Source organism: Argopecten irradians, chromosome 14 (genome assembly GCF_041381155.1).
Source record: "Argopecten irradians isolate NY chromosome 14, Ai_NY, whole genome shotgun sequence".
In the NCBI taxonomy this organism is placed as follows: domain Eukaryota; kingdom Metazoa; phylum Mollusca; class Bivalvia; order Pectinida; family Pectinidae; genus Argopecten; species Argopecten irradians.
In genome coordinates this window covers 10,073,670-10,099,536 of record NC_091147.1, presented here as the reverse complement: position 1 = coordinate 10,099,536, position 25,867 = coordinate 10,073,670, and the positions used below count along the sequence as shown (strand labels likewise).

The 25,867-nt window shown below is 37.1% G+C and overlaps 3 protein-coding genes across 4 annotated transcripts; 2 read left to right on the top strand and 1 right to left on the bottom strand.

Annotated features, from left to right (window-relative positions):
- Positions 1-1,299: 1,299 nt before the first annotated feature.
- Positions 1,300-8,477, top strand: LOC138307443 (uncharacterized). The gene is made up of 5 exons (XM_069248201.1): positions 1,300-1,622; positions 1,898-1,928; positions 6,317-6,460; positions 6,853-7,098; positions 7,957-8,477. Exons 1-5 carry the CDS (start codon positions 1,620-1,622, stop codon positions 7,986-7,988), a joined length of 456 nt encoding a protein of 151 aa, XP_069104302.1. The 5' UTR covers positions 1,300-1,619; the 3' UTR covers positions 7,989-8,477.
- On the bottom strand, positions 8,226-19,011 carry LOC138307440 (uncharacterized). Its single transcript, XM_069248195.1, has 4 exons — positions 18,876-19,011; positions 16,080-16,316; positions 11,151-11,204; positions 8,226-10,851 (listed from the first exon to the last, which is right to left on the bottom strand). Exons 1-4 carry the CDS (start codon positions 18,907-18,909, stop codon positions 10,205-10,207), a joined length of 972 nt encoding a protein of 323 aa, XP_069104296.1. The 5' UTR covers positions 18,910-19,011; the 3' UTR covers positions 8,226-10,204.
- Positions 18,969-25,609, top strand: LOC138307441 (uncharacterized). 2 transcript variants are annotated; one of them, XM_069248197.1, is made up of 4 exons: positions 18,969-19,224; positions 19,957-20,010; positions 20,327-20,976; positions 21,018-25,609. In XM_069248197.1, exons 1-3 carry the CDS (start codon positions 18,969-18,971, stop codon positions 20,962-20,964), a joined length of 948 nt encoding a protein of 315 aa, XP_069104298.1. In that variant the 3' UTR covers positions 20,965-20,976; positions 21,018-25,609. The 2 variants fall into 2 exon arrangements, with proteins under 2 accessions (XP_069104298.1, XP_069104297.1); XM_069248196.1 differs by having other exon boundaries at positions 20,327-25,609.
- Positions 25,610-25,867: the final 258 nt, after the last annotated feature.

Here is a 25,867-nt window from a genome sequence, read left to right as displayed (position 1 = left end):
TGGTCGCTTTCCACTTGATATGACTTAAACGTGTATAGTTCTTACTCGAGCTAAACACTACGCTGCAAGTACAATGTCACTTATAATGGATCTCCCAGTTTCAATATATAATGCAATGATAAATTTCTTTGGTCGTGTATCAACGGGAAAACGTTTAATATATAATTCTGCGCGAAATTAAAATACATTTTGACTATTTTGTAATCAGGTTACATGGAACACAGTTTACAATTGGATATGTACGAAAAAGATGTATTATTTACATCAGGTCATTTTTTCTTATATTTATTTGACTGATTATAATTATGTGATTCATAGTTTTAGAATATCTATTTAAGGATGTTCCACCGCCCACAGAGCATAAACGATTCTTGTCATCTGAATATTAGCTGATGTATAATCGTGTTTTGACAAATTCAATGTCATTTCGGTTCTATATTTACGCAGATGGCTATTGATAAACCGTAACAATATAAGAATACCTCGAGTTTTTACTTGCCTTATTTATATAAGTTGTGATACTCATTTTTTCATATCCAGAAATTCAAAGCCGGACTAATATAGAATATGGTCTTTCATTTTGTTTTGTGTTTCTACGTTTATGTGTACACATTTTTGTTAGTAATAACCAGCTTCAGTGTTTTAGTTTGGTTACGTCCTATGGAAAAATCTGTTAAATTTTCAACTTCAAAAACTTCCGTTCTACTTCAAAAGTCAGACAAAATGAAAAGTTCATGCAATCCTGTATTGTCGCAGTTATTAATATATTTTCTGAGATATGCCAATCTTGCATATCAAGTCGCACTATTTGGTTCTTACCTATTTAACAACAAGATGTTAAGCTCTACTTCGGATACTTTATTCTTATGCTTTAATGCTTGACATACATTTATGATTGTCGCCAAGATTCTAACCCCTTATCAGATTACGCTATATAATTGATGCTTACATACTTTTGCAATTGTCGACAAGATTTTAAAGTGTTACCAGAATACACATCCTCGATACTCCAGGGTTTCCGATCACTTACGATATCTATACCCTGGACTATCTCATAGGGAAATTGAAGGCAGCTCAGCGGAAAACATTTGACCAATCACAGGCTAGCAAAAATTTCCTTTGAAGACTACAGAGAGAGCGACGCCTAACATCAAAGCCACACAGTCACACCATAGTGTAGCGTTATACGGCTCTTTTGATGTTCATCAAAGGACTAAATTACCTGTTCTATTCTTTTGTAATTGTCGACAAGATTTTAAAGTGTTATCAGAATACACTATTTGATGCTTAACTACTTTTGTAGTTGTAGACAAAATTCTAAGATTATCAGAATACTTTATCTGATATCCTTACCTACACCTGAAGATGTGGACATGATGTTACATTGTACAGGCTCACACCCACGCCCACACTAAACAAACATTTAGAGTTATCTACCTGTGGTGACAGAGCTATCTCCCCACCGTGTGTATATATATGTTAGATGTGACACATATGTTAACAACACGACTTCGCTTCAATTACTCCTCTAAACTGGATGTTAGGCTAGTGCTTGATGGTCTTCGTGTAGGCGTTATAGGAACAACATAGCCCGGTGAGATTTTGTATAGGAGGACATCATGGTGAGTTACATAGCATTTTTATAATGTTTGGATTGTATGTGATTCTAATCAGTTGATAAAGGATAATCTGTTTATCTACGTGACCTATATATAAGTATTTCCTTGTAGATGTAGTTAATCACGGCCCTCTAACTAGAGCATGTGTGTATACATCCTGTATGCTATTTTGATATACGCCGGTAAAAGGGAAACGCCTTTGCCGTATTCGGTCCGATTTATAGGTGTTTACATATAGTATGATGTTATACTGAACAATATTGTTTGTTTTATTACAGGTTGACAGACTTTCAGAAGAACAAATATCAGGTAAAATAGGATCAAATTATATTAATTATTAACGTATCGTAATAAAAAAAAATAAAGTGTATAGGCTATTACACTGCGTGTGTCCGTTTACAAAAGTGTGGAAGTCATACTCGTTCCTTTTGTATGTTTTTTAGTGAAACTAACAGTGATAAAACAGAACGAATGTGTGTATAATCTCACTTTTTAGCTATTAGACATAAGAGTCAATTTTCTACTTTTTTTCTCCTCCTTCTGAAGGTGTTACACGCATACAAAGTCAATGGCACACATACATGATCAGTCATACATGTTCACCTATATTTCACTATTATAACGTGGTTTAAAAATTACATTTTTATTTATTTCCCTATGTAAAACATGGTTACAAAATTACATTTGTATTTATTTCCCTATGTAAAACATGGTTACAAAATTACGTTTGTATTTATTTCCCTATGTATAACATTGTTACAAAATTAATTTTGTATTTATTTCGTTATGTACACATAGTTACAAAATTACATTTGTATTTATTACGCTTTGTATAACATGGTAACAAAATTACATTTGTATTTATTTCCCTATGTAAAAAATGGTTACAAAATTACATTTGTATTTATTTCCCTATGTAAAACATGGTTACAAAATTACATTTGTATTTATTTCCCTATGTATAACATTGTTACAAAATTACATTTTGTATTTATTTCGTTATGTACAACATGGTTACAAAATTACATTTGTAATTATTGAACTATGTATAACATGATTACAAAATTACATTTGCATTTATTTCACTATGTATAACATGATAACAAAATTACATTTGTATTTATTTCCCTATGTATACCATGATTACAAAATGATCACATTTGCATTTATTTCGCTTAATATAACATGGTAACAAAATTACATTTGTATTTATTTCGCCTTGTAAAACATGGTTACAAAATTCCATTTGAATCTATTTCACTAAGTATAACATGGTTACAAAATTCCATTTGTATCTATTTCACTAAGTATAACATGGTTACAAAATTCCATTTGTATCTATTTCACTAAGTATAACATGGATACAAAATTCCATTTGTATTTATTTCCCTATGTAAAAAATGGTTACAAAATTACATTTGTATTTATTTCCCTATGTAAAACATGGTTACAAAATTACATTTGTATTTATTTCCCTATGTATAACATTGTTACAAAATTAATTTTGTATTTATTTCGTTATGTATAACATGGTTACAAAATTACATTTGTAATTATTGAACTATGTATAACATGATTACAAAATTACATTTGCATTTATTTCACTATGTATAACATGATAACAAAATTACATTTGTATTTATTTCCCTATGTATACCATGATTACAAAATGATCACATTTGCATTTATTTCGCTTAATATAACATGGTAACAAAATTACATTTGTATTTATTTCGCCTTGTAAAACATGGTTACAAAATTCCATTTGTATCTATTTCACTAAGTATAACATGGTTACAAAATTCCATTTGTATCTATTTCACTAAGTATAACATGGTTATAAAATTCCATTTGTATCTATTTCACTAAGTATAACATGGATACAAAATTCCATTTATATCTATTTCACTAAGTATAACATGGTTACAAAATTTACATTTGTATTTACCTATTGTCTTTAAAGGGAAATTTTAATGAGAAACAACGGTTATTTCAGGATAATTTTGTAAAACACACTGACTGATATATTTATAAAAGTAAATTATTAGAAGGAAGATAAAATATTAAGATATGGGCCACGCATCTCAACTATATATATATAGTGTGTGCGGATACAATGTAATAAGCGTCTTCCGTATGTCCTAGAGGATAAAGGAAATAGTATATGTACTATCGTTAAACAGCTTTTACTGGCATATATATTGCTGGACGTTCAATACTTGACGATGTTTAGTTTAAACATATTTTATTGCCATATAAACAACATGATCGGGCACCTTTTCCATTAAAATTTACAACACATATGATATTCTGTATACACCATAAGGTAGCTTTATACTTTAAATATTATACCATACTTAGTTTTCTTAAAGAGAAACAGATAAGAGAAGAAAGAAAGAGATAGATAGATAAAGAGACAAGAAAGAAATTGATAGATAAAGACACAAGAAAGAGATAGAGAGATAAAGAGACAAGAAAGAGAAAGAGACAAGAAAGAGAAAGATAGATAAAGAGACAAGAAATAGGTAGATAGATAAAGACACAAGAAAGAGAAAGATAGATAAAGAGACAAAAAAGAGATATATAGATAAAGAGACAAGAAAGAGAAAGATAGATAAAGAGACAAGAAAGAGATAGATAGATAAAGAGACAAGAAAGAGATAGATAGATAAAGACACAAGAAAGAGATAGATGGATAAAGAGACAAGAAAGAGAAAGATAGATAAAGAGACAAGAAAGAGAAAGATAGATAAAGAGACAAGAAAGAGAAAGATGGATAAAGACACAAGAAAGAGAAAGATAGATAAAGAGACAAGAAAGAGATAGATAGATAAAGAGACAAGAAAGAGAAAGATAGATAAAGAGACAAGAAAGAGAAAGATAGATAAAGAGACAAGAAAGAGATAGATAGATAAAGAGACAAGAAAGAGAAAGAAAGATAAAGAGACAAAAAAGAGAAAGAAAGATAAAGAGACAAGAAAGAGATAGATAGATAAAGAGACAAGACAGAGATAGATGGATAAAGAAACAAGAAAGAGATAGATGGATAAAGAGACAAGAAAGAAATAGAGAGATAAAGAGACAAGAAAGAGATAGATAGATAAAGAGACAAGAAAGAGATGGATAGAAAAAGAGACAAGAAAGAGAAAGATAGATAAAGAGACAAGAAAGAGAAAGAAAGATAAAGAGACAAAAAAGAGAAAGAAAGATAAAGAGACAAGAAAGAGATAGATAGAAAAGAGACAAGACAGAGATAGATGGATAAAGAGACAAGACAGAGATAGATGGATAAAGAGACAAGAAAGAGATAGAGAGATAAAGAGACAAGAAAGAAATAGAGAGATAAAGAGACAAGAAAGAGATGGATAGAAAAAGAGACAAGAAAGAGAAAGATAGATAAAGAGACAAGAAAGAGATAGATGGATAAAGAGACAAGAAAGAGATAGATGATAAAGAGACAAAAAGAGATGGATAGATAAAAAGGCAAGAAAGAGATATATAGATAAAGAGACAAGAAAGAGAAAGATAGATAAAGAGACAAGAAAGAGATATATAGATAAAGACACAAGAAAGAGATAGATGGATAAAGACACAAGAAAGAGATAGATAGATAAAGAGACAAAAAAGAGAAAGATAGATAAAGAGACAAGAAAGAGAAAGATAGATAAAGAGACAAGAAAGAGATAGATAGATAAAGACACAAGAAAGAGAGAGTAGATAAAGACACAAGAAAGAGAAAGATAGATAAAGAGACAAGAAAGTGATATATAGATAAAGAGACAAGAAAGAGATAGATGGATAAAGACACAAGAAAGAGAAAGATAGATAAAGAGACAAAAAAGAGAAAGATAGATAAAGAGACAAGAAAGAGATAGATAGATAAAGAGACAAGAAAGAGATAGATAGATAAAGAGACAAGAAAGAGATAGATAGATAAAGAGACAAGAAAGAGAAAGATAGATAAAGAGACAAGAAAGAGATAGATAGATAAAGAGACAAGAAAGAGATAGATAGATAAAGAGACAAGAAAGAGATAGATAGATAAAGACACAAGAAAGAGATAGATGGATAAAGAGATAAGAAATATATAGATAGATAAAGAGAGAGGAAGAAGAGTGGATATACCAAATTTACATCTTATTAACAATCATTTGTTGAAGTGATTTCCCCTTGTACATCATAGAACATTTGTATGTAACCCCGCCTTATATACAGTGACTGCTAACAAGCTGGAATGGTTTTTATTAACTTTGACGGAGTGGGAACCCGTATGGTGACATCAGTATACAGCAATGATATGGCAAAATAGCTACAGGCACCGATGACTTGCTGAAAAAGGCTTCTATTTTTGTTTAATTGAATCCGATCGCGTAAATTATACGGACCTAAGAGACAACGCTGTGAACATTAACATTTGTTATATACAAAATTTCCACAAATCAATCAATCATCTGGACGGTCCACTTTGTAATACAAACAAAACAGCCCTGAAGCCTACATAAACGATATGTAAACAAAAAACGAATCTCCAAAAATAACATGAATGTAAACATAAAGTTTGTCTTAATTATATCCCCAAGGAATGGTTTGTTACCATGTTTTACATAGTAACATAGACTAACCATGTATGAATGGTCGTGTGTCACTGACTATGTAGCAATAAAGGAGATATGTATTTTGGGTTCCTTCTGTTTCAGAATACCGAGAAGCGTTTAACCTGATTGACAAGGATGGCGATGGAACTATTTCTTCAAAAGAATTGGGGACAGTAGTGAAAGCTCTAGGACAGACCCCTACAGAGAAAGAACTCACTGACATGATCAAACTCATCGATGCCGATGGTAGTTTCTCTATTATTAATTTCCTTAGAAATACTTCATGAAGAGTTGCATTATATCTTTAAGCAAATTTGGTGGGATAAATTTATATTTTGATTATTTTTAATCGGGTCTTGTGAAGTTTCATTTCCTTTTATGTTTCGTATTGCTTTTGAAATTGTTTTATTTCTGAAAACTTTAAACGATAATTTTGAATCTTCATCTGACTATTAACTGATTTGTGAAGTGAACAATACAATAAGGGGAGTTAACTCACTTTAATTATAATTTTAATTTACTATTCAATCAGGGGTCTATTTTCACGAAACATGTGACCACTGTAAATGTGTGCTACGTTGCTTAATGCTTATGACACCTGATAGCTTTAGAAATCTAAAACGAATATTCTTGTATAGGTAATGGAACGATAGAATTCCCAGAATTCCTTACCATGATGGTCAACAGAAACCAGAACTCTTCAACTTATGAGTATGAAATGCAACAGTCCTTCGCTGTGTTCGATAAAAATGGCGATGGATTCATCACGGCAGATGAACTGAGGAGCGTAATGACAAGTTTAGGACAGACGATGACTGATGACGAGGTCAACGAAATGATTGGTGAAGCGGATAGAAACGGAGACGGGATGATCGACTATAAAGGTAAAGTTATCGACTATAAAGGTAAAGTTATCGACTATAAAGGTAAAGTTATCGACTATAAAGGTAAAGTTATCGACTATAAAGGTAAAGTTATCGACTATAAAGGTAAAGTTATCGACTATAAAGGTAAAGTTATCGACTATAAAGGTAAAGTTATCGACTATAAAGGTAAAGTTATCGACCATAGAGGTCAGGTTATCGACATAGAGGTCAAGTTATCGACCATAGAGGTCATGTTATCGACCATAGAGGTCACGTTATCGACCATAGAGGTCAAGTTATCGACATAAAGGTAAAGTTATCGACCATAAAGGTAAAGTTATCGACATAGTAAAGGTAAAGTTATCGATTATAAAGGTAAAGTCATCGACTAAAAAGGTAAAGTTATCGATTATAAAGGTAAAGTTATCGATTATAAAGGTAAAGTCATCGACTAAAAAGGTAAAGTTATCGATTATAAAGGTAAAGTCATTGACCATAGAGGTAAAGTTATCGGCTATAAAGGTAAAGTTATCGATTATAAAGGTAAAGTCATCGACCAAAGAGGTAAAGTTATCGATTATAAAGGTAAAGTCATTGACCATAGAGGTAAAATTATCTACTCTTAAGGTAAAGTCATTGACCATAGAAAGTTATCGGCTATAAAGGTAAAATTATCGACTATAAAGGTAAAGTTATCGACCATAGAGGTAAAGTTATCGACTATGAATGTATAGTTATCGACTATAAAGGTAAAGTTATCGACTATAAAAATAAAATCATCTATTATAAAGCTTAACTTTATGGGTTATAAAAGTAAAAATATCGATTATAAAGTCAGATATAACTCATAATTATTTTTTTGTTTGTTTGTTTCAGAATTCGTCAGAATGATATTGAAGAATTCCTAGTGAAAGGGCGTCTATTTATCATTTTATAATATTATGCAAATATAGTATACAGGTACTCTTGTACGTGCACATATATTCATTCCTGTCAACGCAAGTGAAATTCCTTTTTCGCCATTTATCAACGGCATAATAACGAAATCAGCTGAAGGACATGTGTTTTAGTCCATGTTTATCTGAGATGACAGTATCATATCATACCTGACGGACTTATACGCATGATTATACGATAGAAGTGTATAACATTGACTCTTTTTATGTATGATTGATCACTTCATAACAAATTGTATGCAAGACTTTAGCCTAGTTAATTTTCAAATTTCGTGTATTGTTTTGTTAAGTGTTTCGAAAATGTGTTTTGTAAACAAATTTGTGGTCACACATGGTCACTTACATGTTTCCTTTCATATCTGTATTTTCATTAAAAAAAGTCTTATGCAATGTGATATTTTATTTAATACAGTCTGTTGCAATTGTTTACTTTACAATAAATCGGTTTTTTTTTTTACTTTTTGTTTTGCTCGCAATGAAAATAAAATCATGTATGGGTAGATCGTTTTCTTCTCTAATGCACTCTAATTGATGTTAATTACAAACACGCGTACACTGTTGGTGTGATGAGACAATAAACATGGGTGGCACTAAATACGTAAGCAATTTGTACGCGATAAAGTAAAGGTACATCATTAATATTGTGTATACAGTTTAATTATCATTAACGTGCAAATTCATTTTTTTTCAAGCGTGGCAGTAGTGCATCACACAAATCGTGCGCTGGCCCCGATTTTTCTAAACAGAAGTACAGACTTAAAACCAAACGTTTTTTCACCTTATGTTACTTATGAGAAAATCGGGACAGTCATACAACTTGTAGCTACCATTATTGATGTTAACATTGTATAATATGGAACCAAACATAGTACAGATGAGTGTAAAGTATCCTATTCTTTAGTTTTCCGTATTCTAATGATGAAAGCTACATATTTACATAAATATTTCTATTTTGATAATTGTATTTTTCTATATTAAAGGCGGGACCCCTCCTAATATTCTTTCTTCTCTTCTTTTTTGTACTGTGCCACTTCTGTTGGTGTTTATAAAACAAGTACTTTTATCCAAAGTGATTTTGTTATGCCTTCAACTTCATTTATTAAAATTTGATTTATATTATTTTGATATAAACACATATGTCACTATAGAAACATAGAAGACACATTTGACACACATTATTCACTATTGCACACATATGAAAACAGATAAATTTTTACAATTTAATTTTAGGTATTATCATCACACTAAAACCTGCGTTTTTAAACAATTTTCTTTTGTTGATTTTACGTTTACCTTAGTTGGCATAACTAATAGCAGCTATTAAACTTACAATAAAACTATATATTTACATTTTGAGTGTTCCGTCACTATATGAATCAACCAACTGACGAAAACAAACATCTGCCTATGAAAACACTATGAATACACTATGAATACAACGTGCATCGATCAGCTGATTTCAAACAATGCGCCAGTTTCATATCAATAAAAAATAGTCCCCCGCAATATTTTAATGTATAATATCTAATGTATTATTTCTTGATATAGAATTAACTAAGGTTTACTGTAATAAGTCAATCAAATCTTATTTTAAATATATTTCTTTTTTATCGTTTGTCATTTGCAAAAAAAGTCGACCGGAAGGCGGAAGTTTGAAAACGCGACGTTGTGGAACGACGTCGTCATCCAGCTGTTCCATTAATCTTGTTTCTCGTCGTATATGGGTGTCATAATTTTAAATATAATATAAAAACCTTTCAATAATTTTTATTTTCATAAATTATTCTAATGTAAATATATGGATTGAATGTATTTTTCTAATTTTCATAGCGGCTATGAATAGCAGAAGCTATCTACATAACTTCCGAGGAGCGCGTAGCCGCTATGAAAATTAGAAAAATACATTCAATCCCTATAAAGATCTACCAAGGACATCTTGAAAGGGAGCTTCAATGATTCTAAAACTCAAGCATAATTATAGTCAAGCCATTTGATGTGCATTGCTATGGATCTTTAGTTTTCATCCAGTTGTTCAACTGACAGACTTCTATTTATATAGCATTACCTGTCTGCTTAAATCCTTTCCTCAGATAAATAGAAGAAAAGCGTAATGCTTAAAACATGAAAATTCCACTTTTGTAGAGTTGTTCATCCTTGATGTCGATATATCAGCATCGACGACAGATACAAGGTACACTATTTATGTCCTTCTGAGTATTAAGTCGAATTCGAGTGTCCAACTTGCCAGGTTGATAAACACCGAACACAGGCCAGAGATTCTGATCAGGGTCAACGTCTGTAAATGTGTATACCTTTCTGTTCCTGTTGATATCAAACACGGTGATGACCCTGTTCACTCTATAGACGAAAAACCCAAGAGTCAGATTTTTCTGTGTACCGGAAGTTGCAGCACTGAGTTTTTCGCTGTGCATGACTTTGCCTCCATTACTTTTAAAGAAGAGAGTAACACCTGGTGTGCTATGAAAATTATGAGCATTTACTGACCAGGTTTCGTTTTGCCGACCTGTATAGAAACTTTTTCCAATTGCACCTTCTGTTGCAAATGCAACCTCAAAGACCAGATTTGTTGCTGTTAAATCCTGTTTTATTCGGTAGAAGATTTCCGCCTCAAAGTAAAGGATTTGCGAATTGGTGATAAGCCTAGAACCCCGGGCCCCTTGATAACTCTGGGTGGTAACCGTTCCTTTCACCAGGTTTTCTGTATCATCATATTCACCATTAAACAGATTGCGATTGTCTGTGGACATATACCGACTTCCATGTAGGGTTGATGGATCCAGGTAAAACCGAGGGCCTAAACACAAATCAATTACTTAGTATCTACATGATGTAATCATCGCCAGCAGGAAAAAGATTATGTTTCCAGAGCCTTCGTAGAATACATTTATTCCATGAACATTCATATAACCATGTATATTGTATTCCATTATATTTCGTCGTAATCAGATAAGCATTATTTTTCATTTTAGAGATGCTAAAATACCATTCATGAAGGATTCGTCTAAACTATCTGGATTGTTCTAATTAAAATATGAACCAAGGATATTTTAAATGAAATTTTGTATTGATCTGAATGTTGAATCATCAGCTTACATTGGAGTTCTGTAATCGTACACCCGCTAGAGGAGGGACAAGCATTCCTCTCGTCTGTATAAATGAAAGAAAAACAATGAAATTTTTAGTTTTGGTTTATTAAGCGTTAAACGTTCTACTAACAATCGGGTTCATCTAAGGAGTGTGGCGCGGTGTGTCAATGTCTATTTGTGTTGGGAGACTGCGGTATTCGTGTTGAGTTTCCTTGTAACAGTGGAACTGTTGTCATTTTTATGGTGCTATCGCACTGAAATCTGCCACAAAAGACACCGAACACCCCAACCGGTCACTTAAGACACCGAACACTCCATCCGGTCACTTTAGACACCGAACACCCCACCCAGTCACTTAAGACACCGAACACCCCACCCAGTCACTTAAGACACCGAACACCCCACCCGGTCACTTAAGACACCGAACACCCCACCCGGTCACTTAAGACACCTAACACTCCACCCGGTCACTTAAGACACCGAACACCCCACCCGGTCACTTAAGACACCGAACACCCCACCCGGTCACTTAAGACACCGAACACCCCACCCGGTCACTTAAGACACCGAACACCCCACCCGGTCACTTAAGACACCGAACACCCCACCCAGTCACTTAAGACACCGAACACCCCACCCGGTCACTTAAGACACCGAACACCCCACCCGGTCACTTAAGACACCGAACACCCCACCCAGTCACTTAAGACACCGAACACCCCACCCGGTCACTTAAGACACCGAACACCCCACCCGGTCACTTACCCAGTCACTTAAGACACCGAACACCCCACCCAGTCACTTAAGACACCGAACACCCCACCCGGTCACTTAAGACACCTAACACCCACCCGGTCACTTAAGACACCGAACACTCCACCCAGTCACTTAAGACACCGAACACCCCACCCGGTCACTTAAGACACCGAACACCCCACCCAGTCACTTAAGACACCGAACACCCCACCCAGTCACTTAAGACACCGAACACTCCACCCAGTCACTTAAGACACCCAACACCCCACCCGGTCACTTAAGACACCGAACACCCCACCCGGTCACTTAAGACACCGAACACCCCACCCGGTCACTTAAGACACCGAACACCCCACCCGGTCACTTAGACACCGAACACCCCACCCGGTCACTTAAGACACCGAACACCCCACCCGGTCACTTAAGACACCGAACACCCCACCCGGTCACTTAAGACACCGAACACCCCACCCGGTCACTTAAGACACCGAACACCCCACCCGGTCACTTAAGACACCGAACACCCCACCCGGTCACTTAAGACACCGAACACCCACACCGTCACTTAAGACACCGAACACCCCACCCGTCACTTAAGACACCGAACACCCCACCCGGTCACTTAAGACACTGAACACCCCACCCGGTCACTTAAGACACCGAACACCCCACCCAGTCACTTAAGACACCGAACACCCCACCCAGTCACTTAAGTTACCTTACACTCCACCCGGTCACTTAAGTCACCGAACACCCCACCCGGTCACTTAAGTTACCTAACACTCCACCCGGTCACTTAAGACACCGAACACTCCACCCGGTCACTTAAGAACGACACTGAACACCCACACCCGGTCACTTAAGACACCAAACACCCCCACCGGTCACTTAAGACACCGAACACTCCACCCGGTCACTTAAGACACCGAACACCCCACCCAGTCACTTAAGACACCTAACACTCCACCCGGTTACTTAAGACACTGAACACCCCACCCGGTCACTTAAGACACCGAACACCCCACCCAGTCACTTAAGACACCGAACACCCCACCCGGTCACTTAAGACACCGAACACCCCACCCGGTCACTTAAGACACCGAACACCCCACCCGGTCACTTAAGACACCGAACACCCCACCCGGTCACTTAAGACACCGAACACTCCACCCGTCACTTAAGACACCCAACACCCCACCCGGTCACTTAAGACACCAACACCCCACCCGGTCACTTAAGACACCGAACACCCCACCCGGTCACTTAAGACACCGAACACCCCACCCGGTCACTTAAGACACCGAACACCCCACCCGGTCACTTAAGACACCGAACACCCCACCCGGTCACTTAAGACACCGAACACCCCACCCGGTCACTTAAGACACCGAACACCCCACCCGTCACTTAAGACACCGAACACCCCACCCGGTCACTTAAGACACCGAACACCCCACCCGGTCACTTAAGACACCGAACACCCCACCCGGTCACTTAAGACACCGAACACCCCACCCGGTCACTTAAGACACCGAACACCCCACCCGGTCACTTAAGACACCGAACACCCCACCCGGTCACTTAAGACACCGAACACCCCACCCAGTCACTTAAGACACCGAACACCCCCACCGGTCACTTAAGACACCGACACCCCACCCGGTCACTTAAGTCACCGAACACCCCACCCGGTCACTTAAGACACCTAACACTCCACCCGGTCACTTAAGACACCGAACACTCCACCCGGTCACTTAAGACACCGAACACCCACCGGTACTTAAGACACGCCCGTCACTTAAGACACCAAACACCCCACCCGGTCACTTAAGACACCGAACACTCCACCCGGTCACTTAAGACACCGAACACCCCACCCGGTCACTTAAGACACCTAACACTCCACCCCGGTCACTTAAGACACTGAACACCCCACCCGGTCACTTAAGACACCGAACACCCCACCCGGTCACTTAAGACACCGAACACCCCACCCGGTCACTTAAGACACCGAACACCCCACCCAGTCACTTAAGACACCGAACACCCCACCCGGTCACTTAAGACACTGAACACCCCCACCCGGTCACTTAAGACACCGAACACCCCACCCGTCACTTAAGACACCGAACACCCCACCCGGTCACTTAAGTAACACTTACACCCCACCCACCGGTCACTTAAGACACCGAACACCCCCACCCGGTCACTTAAGACACTGAACACCCCACCCGGTCACTTAAGACACCGAACACCCCACCCAGTCACTTAAGACACCGAACACCCCACCCAGTCACTTAAGTTACCTAACACTCCACCCGGTCACTTAAGACACCGAACACCCCACCCGGTCACTTAAGACACCGAACACCCCACCCAGTCACTTAAGACACCTAACACTCCACCCGGTCACTTAAGACACCGAACACCCCACCCGGTCACTTAAGACACCGAACACTCCACCCGGTCACTTAAGACACCGAACACTCCACCCGGTCACTTAAGACACCGAACACCCCACCCGGTCACTTAAGACACCGAACACCCCACCCGGTCACTTAAGACACCGAACACCCCACCCGGTCACTTAAGACACCGAACACCCCACCCGGTCACTTAAGACACCGAACACTCCACCCGGTCACTTAAGACACCGAACACCCCACCCGGTCACTTAAGACACTGAACACCCCACCCGGTCACTTAAGACACCGAACACCCCACCCAGTCACTTAAGACACCGAACACCCCACCCAGTCACTTAAGTTACCTAACACTCCACCCGGTCACTTAAGACACCGAACACTCCACCCGGTCACTTAAGACACCGAACACCCCACCCGGTCACTTAAGACACCGAACACTCCACCCGGTCACTTAAGACACTGAACACCCCACCCGGTCACTTAAGACACCGAACACCCCACCCAGTCACTTAAGACACCGAACACCCCACCCGGTCACTTAAGACACCGAACACCCCACCCGGTCACTTAAGACACCGAACACTCCACCCGGTCACTTAAGACACCGAACACTCCACCGGTCACTTAGGACACCGAACACTCCATCCGGTCACTTAAGACACCGAACACCCCACCCGGTCACTTATGACACCGAACACTCCACCCGGTCACTTAAGACACACCGAACACCTACCCGGTCACTTAAGACACCGAACACTCCACCCGGTCACTTAAGACACCGAACACTCCACCCGGTCACTTAAGACACCGAACACCCCACTCGGTCACTTAAAACACCGAACACCCCACCCGGTCACTTTATACTGGTGAACCAATTGTCCCACTCCTTAAGGTATCACGAACTTCCATCTGATATCTAATGTCATAGGTAACTCTGGTCGATCAGAATGATGTTTGGTAGAATTCACATATCATTAAGGTATATCTGATCTACTCCGGATAATATATATAGGCCATCCTCGTAAGAAACTACAACTTTTATCAAAGTATATATAATAAATATCAAAGAAACACAGTTTAACAAAGCATGACAATTTATTGACTCGTGCCCTATCCAGGCCTCGAACTCACGATCTACGGCACCCAATCGCCTAGCCAAACATAGCTGCGCCTTCTACCACTGCGCCACATCCACATCACAAACTATATATAGATATACTAACGTGTTACTTTGCCACAAATGCATCTATATATATGCATTTTGATGCACTTTAAAGCTAGAGAGATACAAATGTACGTACTGTGAATGACAAATATGTAGGCAATATTTGATTGACAGCAGTATTATGCTAAAATATTAGATTATTAATACCGTATACCATTAGATTTGATACGCGGGTCATACAATCCACGATTTTGTTTTCGAAATCGAGAAAATATCAATTTGACCAATTATAATTTTGCAATCGGGCATCACGAGTATACTGTAAACCGACTAAAGTTCGCGGGTAAGTATAGAAATCGTGCAATTAAATTGATGCGAAAATGTAACTAGACATGAAAACACGAAACTGAGGCGCCACGAGGATAAATACAACAATTGATTTAATTTAAAACTATTCATTATTTCGCGGACCGTGCTCGACACCCAGAGGTTACTACCACCATCGTTGCATTCATAGAGTATGCTCGCAGATAAAATGTTCTCGAAAATCCCAACTATACGGTAATGAATAGTCTATTCAATAACAAACCTGTGGAATGGCTAGTTTCCATGGCAATTAATTCTGGTAACAACATCCTGGTGTCCTGTTCAAGGCGCTCCACTCTTGTTTCCAATGTCTTTACCATTTCAAATATAACAGGCCGTATTCGTTCCAGTACGGCTTGCTCAACGAAGACATATTTCTTTTCTTCGCCAAATAGTTGTGAATCTCCATTTGTGATGAGTTGGGCCAGTGCAAGGAGCAGTAGAATGATTGAATGTATATCTGGTGGCATTTTAAAGAGTAAATTAAGGAGGTGGCCAACACCTGTTGTAGGTCCGCAGTCTAATAAAGGATATATATTTCTAATCGAAGTAATGTGCTCAGGCAACCTCACTTTTAGATTGATGCACATCCTTGTATTTAGGAAAGATTAAGAAAAATCTACGGAAACTGCGTTACTTTCAGGAAGGCCATATGTGTGCTCAAGTGGCGTTATCCTGAACAGAGTGTTAGTAGATAAATTATGGATCCTTTTTATTTCGTCAGAGACATGTGGTGCATACATCCGAATCACCTCTGAATATATATTATATGGAATTTAAAAAGAATGCATTCGTGTCAGACATTTTAAAAATAAAATTTTCGGATTGTCTTACCGGAAAGTAGGTCTTAAAACATATTCTCCACATTTTATATGTGTAATGAGCTTGAATTATAATATCTGGTAATTTCAACATGCATTAAATAGATTACGGTTATGCAACTTCTAGAACGAAAATAAATAACTAATTCCGTTTCGTGTGAATTTTAAACATTGCTTTATTTCAAACTTGGCCAATTCGTCATTTCAATGCATTGCGTTATCCGTTATGGTAGCAGAAAACAGTAGATTTGGACAATCTATGAAAATAAGGCGCATGCCTTAGAAATATAGATATAGTCATTTAACTGTAAAAAATACCTGTACAAAAGTATATATATAATTAATCAGCACAACTTTTGCAATTACAATTTGATATTTTGATACAGATTTGGCCATATTCTGCGCTTATTCATGCATGTGAATACCATGGTAACAACAAAAAACTACCTGAAAAATTGCAAAATATCATGATTTTTAGCCCAAAATTGCAGAAAATTGTACTCATTTTGTTTCTTAAGACCTACCTTAAATTGAGCACTACATCACAATGGCAAAATAAGCTAATTTATTTCATAGGTCGATCGTGTGGATTTTTCAATATTTTTGCCTAAACCCGCGCTATGGATTTTTCTTCAAGTAAAGCTAGCATTTCCGGTCAAGACGCACTTCCGGAGGAACCCAGAATTGTAATCTCTAACCCATTTTTGTTATGTTTATTTTTGAAAAAATTGAAGCTTAAATCAAACCCTCCATATTGGATGTACCAATTTCAGAATATATTTGATTTTTAATTTTTCATGCATGGCTCAAAACAGGGACTCCCCACTTAATAAAAATATAGGGGGGACAGGCTGTTCTTCTCTTGTTTGCTACCTATTAGTTGAGATATGTAGCCTTGAACTATGTCATAGTAACAATGAAGGTTCTGTGTGCGACAACATACGAGAGCAGGTAGCTTGGTCCTTTTATGTTCACCAAACTATAACAACCCATTAGGACCTCTCCTTAAAACATAATATATATAATAAGAAGACATTGTGTGTACGCAACATGTACAACAAAATGTGAAATAACGGGATAGTATTTTAAAGAAAGAGAGAATGGGAAGAGAGAAGGATAGGGGAGCGAAAGTGGGTAAATGGAAGGAAATCGGTATTAAATTGTAAACAGATAAAAAGAGGAGTTAAATTGCTCGTGTCCATTCACTTTGATTGGTTTTAATAAAATATTTTTGCATTCACACAACAAATGTTATGTGATTTAAAAATTCGAAAAATTACCATGTTAAGAACGCTTTATAATCATTAAAATACATCGTAAAACTCATCTCAGCCATTCCAAATCGTATTTTTTTCCCGGGGGAGACCCCCGGACCCCCTTACACCAAATCAAAATGCATCGCAAAACTCATTTCATCGCAAAACTCATTTCAGTCATTCTAAATCGTAATTTTTTCTCCCCTAGCAGGAGACCCCCGGACCCCCCAAACACCAAAATATCGCGCTTTCGGGCGCTCCCAAATTCACCAAAACTCATTTAAGCTATTCTAAATCTTAATATTTTTTCCCGGAGGAGGCCCCGAACACCCCAAACACCAGAATCTCGCGCCTTCGGCGCTCGATTGGTAATTTGGCAAATTTGCGAATTATTAATTTCCATTTAGCGACCACACTGTCGATAAATGTGTACAAGGATTAAATTTAAGGATATATGGAAAATGTACATAAAGCAAATATGATTGGGAGTTGAATTAATCTCCTTCTGTAGGTGCGGCGGCGGGGGGGGGGGGGGGGGGGTTACAAAATATTGAGGACCTTTGCCCCCCCCCCCCCCCCATTACGTTTCATCTTCCTACGCCACTGACATATTAGATAAACCTTTAAACAGAGTACCTTATTTACATCGCGTACTAATTTCCTTGATATAAATTCGGTTGCCATTCGCATTTTAAAATTCACATTGTCATTCCATACACGATATACTATATTTGGCGTTATTTTTACTAGAACACTTGATAAAACGTTGTTTTAACTGATTGAATATATAATGGAGGAAACAGACAGGATTGGGGTGTAGATAATATTCCGACTAAATAGTCGATCACAAATGAAGTGGCCAAGGACGGATGTTTTATTGTGAGTCATCATGTCAACTAACCTCTATACTTGACAGTCATAGTATGAACACTTATTACTTACAGAGTGATGTAATTCGGAGAAATCTGTTCATCATGCTTTTCCACTAGCTCACGGATAACAGGAGGGTGATTATCACCCTTCGTGACATCTCTGATGACAATGGCTGTGAATGGCACTTCGTCCGTCCTGATCATTTTGATCTTGTTTTTCCTGGGTAAAAATGGAAACTCGCAACTTATTGGAGAAGAAAAGAAATATGTCTTCGTGGAGCAAGCCGTTCTGGAGCGAATAAGGCCCGTGGTGTTGAGCCTGACAAAAGATCTAGAAGCAAGGATAGAACGCCTCGAGGAGGAAAACAGACGGATATCCTCAGACTTAACCGCCTTGAAAGCTGCCATACCTTCACCAGGTTAGACGATAGATTACTATTAAAATTATCCTCAATACACCGGGGGAGGGGGGTATATTTCAAGAATATTTTAATGTAAACCCGAAAGCGTTATTTCAGGAAGACCTGACGAATCTGGCAGAGTTTGACGATTACAGAGGGCATCCTGAAGCCGAGCAGTGTCCTGTTATTTGATTCTTTTATTGTACATCAAGGGGCTAAACCACATGTTTCATCTGTTGTCGCATACAGAGTCTTCAATATTGTTATGCCTTATAAAACTGGATATCTATTGAGAGTTATAGTAACCCATGGAAAATCGGAGATGAGAAAATATGCATGATAAAACTGTATTTATAAAATCTTGCTCGGTGGTGTCCAAATATAACTGTCTATAAAACGTACGATGTAATTGATTTCATGACATAAAATGTGTAACGAATGTAGCGGATTAACTAAAATATTTCAGTTGATTAAAGCTTATAAAACATCCATCATAGTTAGGCATGACCGATAAAACACATAGTGTACATTGTAATTGCTTGAATACACATAGATGTTAGAATATAACATATAAAGTATTTCGGACTCTTATCTGATAAAACACAAAATTGTTTTCATAAAAATAAGGCCATGAATCACGTTACCTTACCTAGCCAGCAGTGTTATCCTACACAGACATGCTAGAGATGTCTCCATACCCTGCCTTCACCATATGTTTGATTGTTTATCCCATCCTCTTGCTTTACACAGGTAAACCGACTGGCTGCCCCTCGACTGGCGATTGCACAATACAGGGTCTACAATGTAAGTATTTTTTTCTGTTTAGTCTTCAAACAGGTGTTATTTTGATTTTAAATATTATGAGCTAATTTCAATATAGAATGGTAGCTAAAGGCTTGATTCATAATGTTACGACATATATTTTTTTCTCTCAGAGAAGGGTTGTTTTATGAATAATATATTCGCCAATCAGGATCGACGTAACAAACTTTGATGATAATGTTATGCAAAGAAAATATTTAGTTGTGTGCAGATTGGAGTTATTGTTTTGCTAGTAAGAAGGCTTGTGAACTAAATCAAACCCATGTATAAGATATAAATAATGTTTTTTTATGTTTAGGTCCTATGTTTTTCATGGATCCACGGACACTGCACAGAACCCGATACATGTCTAGGGACAATCTGACTGTATATAACGGGGGTCAGTTCAGCACAAACAACTACGTCAAAGGGACCAATACCGACAGAAACTATGAAGGGGTGCAAGGGTCAAGTGTTATCACAAACACACAAGTCATTTACTTCGAAACGCAAATCTACTACCGAATCAAACACAAACTAGATGCAACCAATGTGGTGTTCGAGGTTGCTCTGGCAACAGAGGATGTCATTAATAATAGGGATCATGTTAGTAAAGAAAAAGGAGCATGGTCGGTCATTGCTCACAAGTCAAACACACGGGTTGTTCTCTTCTTTAAAAGTAATGGAGGTTCTGAAAGGTATAGGCAAACGCTCAGTGAAATTACTTCCGGTACAGAAAAATACTTAACGCTGGGATTTTTCGTGAACAGAGTGAACGGAACATTTTCTGTGTTTGATATCATCAGAAACTCGAAGCTCTATACATTTACGGGTGTAGATCGTGATAAGGACTTATGGCCCGTGTTCAGTGGTCATCAAGCCTTTAAATTAGATGTTCACATTCGACTTAACACTGAAATGAACATCAATAGTCTACCTTGTCTCTGCTGTAGATGATGTACTACTCTCATTTGTTTCGGAAATCCTCGGATTTTTAAACCAATTTCTACTGCAATATGCTCGAAATTGCACGGTTTGATTCGAAGACAGGTTGACGTTTGTCCTGGACTTAATGTAATAACGTGTATGATTGACCATCCTACAAACTGCTTCACATACTCACAGAATAGAGTGGGGGTACGTAATTTCGCACACTTTTGGCATTGATTTTAATGAATTTCAAATACTTTCATTCCGAACCAAAAAGGCTGGACTTACATCGGCAGATGTACAAGTTCTTCACAACACACGAGTATGTAACCGGATATGCGCAGACGTATCACTGCGCACGGGAGCTGTTATTAACTTGAGGTTCACCTGTAGTTGAACGGGTTTGGGGGACGTAATTTCGCACACCCCTCTAACTTTCTTGTTTTTGGAGAAAATAATTATTTTCAAACATTTCATGGACCAACAAACATCATAAACGAAGATTAAGTACAGTTCCAATCTTGAAATGACATCAAAACACAAATTATATTTCTAAATGAAAAAGTGACATTTCGCCGCCATTTTCGTTACGAAAAACGACCGCTCCCCATAGTAAACAATGTAAACGAGGTCAAGAAAGTCATAGCGTGTCCGCAGAAAATATCTGTTTTCCGCTTATATTTGATGGATTTTTCATACGGGTTTCGATATATTCTAAAAAAGGATAGTTTCTCTACATAATTGTACGTGAATCAGTTATTTATCACCCAGAATTATTTTATGTCAAGTGGTTTATTTTCTATAAATTTCTTTACTGAGATAGGCCGTATTGTTTCGATTTCGTTTTTTTCAAAACAAACTTATCCTGAAAAGTTTAACTAAATATGACAAAATCACAGTGAGAGGCCTCCTTTAGTCACAACATAAACAACAGAGCAAATCGTTCTGGCATTTAAAGGAAGATCGCGAAAAATCGTCAGGTGTGCGAAATTACGTACTGTGCGAAATTAAGTACCCTCACTCTATCCAATAGGCTAGTTTCGTGAATGTTATCATTTTTTTTTTTCATGTTAATGTCATTTTTTTTCTCTCTCTCATACCTACACCTGTAATACTGGCTGGTCAAGGGCATTACACTAATGTCGTTTGAGGCTGTATTCCATCGATATCCATGCAATAAAGCCTCGTGGCGTCACAGCGTCAACAAAGCTACTATGTGATCGGTACAATTTAACTTTTTTTCAGAAAGTAGTCTGACTTTACTTCAAAAGATACAAAAAAACGGAATTTGCGTTGAAAATAGCACGAAATTGACTTGCAGGTTTTTTTCCGAATATATTTCAAAATGACAGAAAATCAAAGTAGTAAAATTGCAATAAAACTTCAAGGTATGAGAGAAAAATACTCTTTCGTGTGTGGATATGAAGGATAAGGATATTCTACCCTCGGGATCACAAAATGGCGTGAGACTCTCGGCAAGCCTCGGATTTTACTTCATTTTGTGATCCTCGGGTAGAATATCTCTATCCTTTATATCCACTTATGAAAGAATTTTATATTATTTGTATATAAACAAGAGGAACATTTAATTATTTATATATATATATGGATTTTAAATAAAAACTGCAATTTAGAGCAATATATGTATGATTATATTTGTGTTCAGGTTTGGGTAATGATCCATCCCGAATAATATTCTCAAACAATGTTCATTTGGGAATGTTAGAAAGAAAAATGCAGTATGAGAATATAAGATATAGAAATGAATATACGCGTAATTGGATATATATAAATACAAATGGAAAGTATTTAAAGGGACAATTCAGTCTAAGAAAACATTAAAATGTGTACATATATCGGAAAAACCAAGCTCTAATAAAAACTGGATCAGTCGGCTTTACTGTGATATGCCAGAAAAGCCCATGGTAGTGAAATGCGTGTGAAATGTTCAAACTCGCTCGCTGTCCGCCATTACACATTGTGGTCGAACATCTTGTATGCCGAACCCTGTCCCTTGCTCGTAAAGTAATGCAACTTTTGTCTAGAACTGCTCAAATCGCTCTGACAGTAGAGTGTTTACCTTATTAGGTGAATTGCCTTACCTAAAAAAAAAAACATTTATCACCTCCTCAGTGGTTATGTAGTTAATTTGTTTAACGTGCGTGACTTTGGCTCGGATATGGGTACAGCGTACATATTGTACCTGCTTAATCGTACTGATCAACAATTTGTAATTACATCAGTATCCATAAAAATACTAATCAATGACGTGAAATTTGTCAATATTTTAGGCTATATGTTTCATAAGAAATGAAGAACGATACATTTATGCCATATTTTGCTTCTTGGTTATGTAAAAGAATTAGCCTGAGTGAATTGTCCCTTTTAATATGTGAGAATAGTGTATTAAATGTGATGTGATGTTTGAGAGATACGAGAGTATTTATATGAGTAATCAAATGTGATAAACTTCGAATGTTACATGTGATCTATGAAATTAAATAAGATAGTATGTGAGAATATTGTGGTGATAGAATGAAAACCGATAAAGGTAACTGACAGTGACTATGTGGATGATCGGTTAGTATACGTGTATATATATGTCCTACAGCTAAGGTGATTTAAGGACGACCTCCCTTGTATATGATGTGTTAGTGTGAATGTCTGTATATGTCCTACAGCTAAGGTGATTTAAGGACGACCTCCCCTGTATATGATGTGTTTGTGTGAATGTCTGTATATGTCCTACAGCTAAGGTGATTTAAGGACGACCTCCCCTGTATATGATGTGTTTGTGTGAATGTCTGTATATTTTTAGATTCTGCGGTATGATAGTAAATAGAGAGTGTAATGTTAGGTTTAAGTACCGTGTTCGACTCAATAAGCGCCCCATCCCTATAAGCGCCCCTCCCCTTTTTTAGGTTACAATTTCACTTACTTTGGATTAAATACAGACTGAAAATATGAAAACTTGTCTTACCAATTTCTTCTGCAAATTGGTTTATGGCTTACTTTGTAGAATAATTTTGTGAAAGGTTAGTCCAAATTTGTTTCTATTAAGCACCCCCTGAGTTGCTTCAATTTTTAAGCGCACTGGGCGTTTATTGGGTTGAATACGGTGAAAACTCCTAGAGGTGTGACTCGTATAGTATAAATTCTCAACATCATTTCCTGTTTATACTATATATATGTTCCCCACCGATGACACATGTTGTTCCAAGTAAAACTAGAGAATTAAACTAAATCTGATCAGCTATAGGCTATGACCTAACGAAAGACACCAAAAATAAACCCTTATGAAATATAATGATTTTGCAATGACTTAAACTAAAAATGGGCTCCAGTTATAAACACCATGTAAAATTCTGGAGTGATAAGTCCATATGTGTATTCATTTCTCATTTACTGAAAAGAAATGTTATAGTTGTAATTTACAGAACTACTTTTATGATATAATCTGGTCAACCTCAGAATATTAAGACCACTTTTACTGTGACCGCTGAGTGGTCAATAAATTCTTAATTACAATGCAGTTGAAAATGATAACTAGTATTACGATAAAATTTCAAAATAATTTATCATGTTCAGTTTCTGTCGGTTTTTAATATTTTGCAAGTCCACGATACAGCTATAGTTGGAAATTCATCATTGTACTGACCTGCTCTAAATTCATCATTTTACTAATTTGTTCTAAATCAGTTTAGTACTAAAATCTAAACATGGACTCAAAGTAACTGACATCCACGATACGCCAGGAGTTACTATCACTGACGGTATATAATCCCTGGAGTATCGAGGATGTGTTACTGATGATCAATATAGGTCAGATGATGACTGACGGAAGTTCTGATGTTGACCTGAAATGATTTTCAGAATGCTGGGTCTTCTTCCTCATGTCAATTGTAGTCTAGCACGATAATGGATAATATACATAGATGTTTCGCAACAGTGTTAATAAGATAATGTTTATTGAACTCGAGTTAGTTATAATTTTCAAATTTTAGAGTCACGAGCCTTAAATAGCGAGTGCCATGTCAAAACTTGAAAATTAACAAACTAGAGTTTTGATAAACCTGATGAATTACAGTCGAGCTGGGGAAATTGTTTACCCCACGACTTTAATTGGTCATATTTATAATGTAATAATCATTGGTTTCTCGTCAACATTCAGAGAAGCTTACTTCCATACACTGCGTCATGATATCTTTCCGTCATAAAATATAGTGCCTAAACAGAGTCAATATTCCGTTGTTTGATACTTTGAAGAAGGTAAATCTGCTATGAAAAGTAGTTCTAAGTTGGAAAAAAAAACTTGTAATCAAGAGAGGTAGGAACTGACCAACGTGTGTCGCTGATACCCAACTGATATTGAGAGAGGTAGGAACTGACCAATGTGTGTCGCTGATACCCAACTGATATTGTGAGAGGTAGGAATTGACCAACGTGTGTCGCAGATACCAAACTGATATTGAGTTATCACATGACAAATGCATAGTCATGGGATAAGTAATGGTTCTTAACCACTAAATCTGTTTTTAAAATGTGTCATTATTAAGCAAATTTAATCATGTTATCATTGTACAGATAAAAATATTTATATAACCATTGTGGACAACTATAATTGTTCTATTTTTGTAATGGTCCAGAGTATCTGTCAATCTGAACAGTTAGAGAAGCTTATTTGGGGGGGGGGGGGGGGGGGGGGGGGGTTGGAGGTCGTGCAGTAGACTAACAACTGTTTGCACCTTGTCCAGTTATGATCAACAGATGCAAATTATGCCGCACAGTTATCTCAGAAGCAAGCTACACAGAGCTTTTTGAAAATTTTGAAAATTTTTGTAAACAGATACAATGTAAAAAGGCAGTTTCTTCTTGGTTTCGCTTCTTTATGTTCCACTCAGTATAAAGGTTCTGGTTGTGGCGCCATGTT

Excerpts from the sequence above, each read along its gene's own strand:
- LOC138307441 (XM_069248197.1), top strand. The coding sequence starts at position 18,969 with ATGACAATGGCTGTGAATGGCACTTCGTCCGTCCTGATCATTTTGATC. Across the intron at positions 19,225-19,956 it reads AGCTGCCATACCTTCACCAG|GTAAACCGACTGGCTGCCCC; the intron begins GTTAGACGATAG and ends TGCTTTACACAG. Across the intron at positions 20,011-20,326 it reads CACAATACAGGGTCTACAAT|GTCCTATGTTTTTCATGGAT; the intron begins GTAAGTATTTTT and ends TTTTATGTTTAG.
- LOC138307443 (XM_069248201.1), top strand. Across the intron at positions 1,929-6,316 it reads TTCAGAAGAACAAATATCAG|AATACCGAGAAGCGTTTAAC; the intron begins GTAAAATAGGAT and ends CTTCTGTTTCAG. Across the intron at positions 6,461-6,852 it reads CAAACTCATCGATGCCGATG|GTAATGGAACGATAGAATTC; the intron begins GTAGTTTCTCTA and ends ATTCTTGTATAG.
- LOC138307440 (XM_069248195.1), bottom strand. The coding sequence starts at position 18,909 with ATGATGAACAGATTTCTCCGAATTACATCACTCT. Across the intron at positions 11,205-16,079 it reads GGAAACTAGCCATTCCACAG|ACGAGAGGAATGCTTGTCCC; the intron begins GTTTGTTATTGA and ends TCATTTATACAG. Across the intron at positions 10,852-11,150 it reads TACGATTACAGAACTCCAAT|GCCCTCGGTTTTACCTGGAT; the intron begins GTAAGCTGATGA and ends ATTTGTGTTTAG.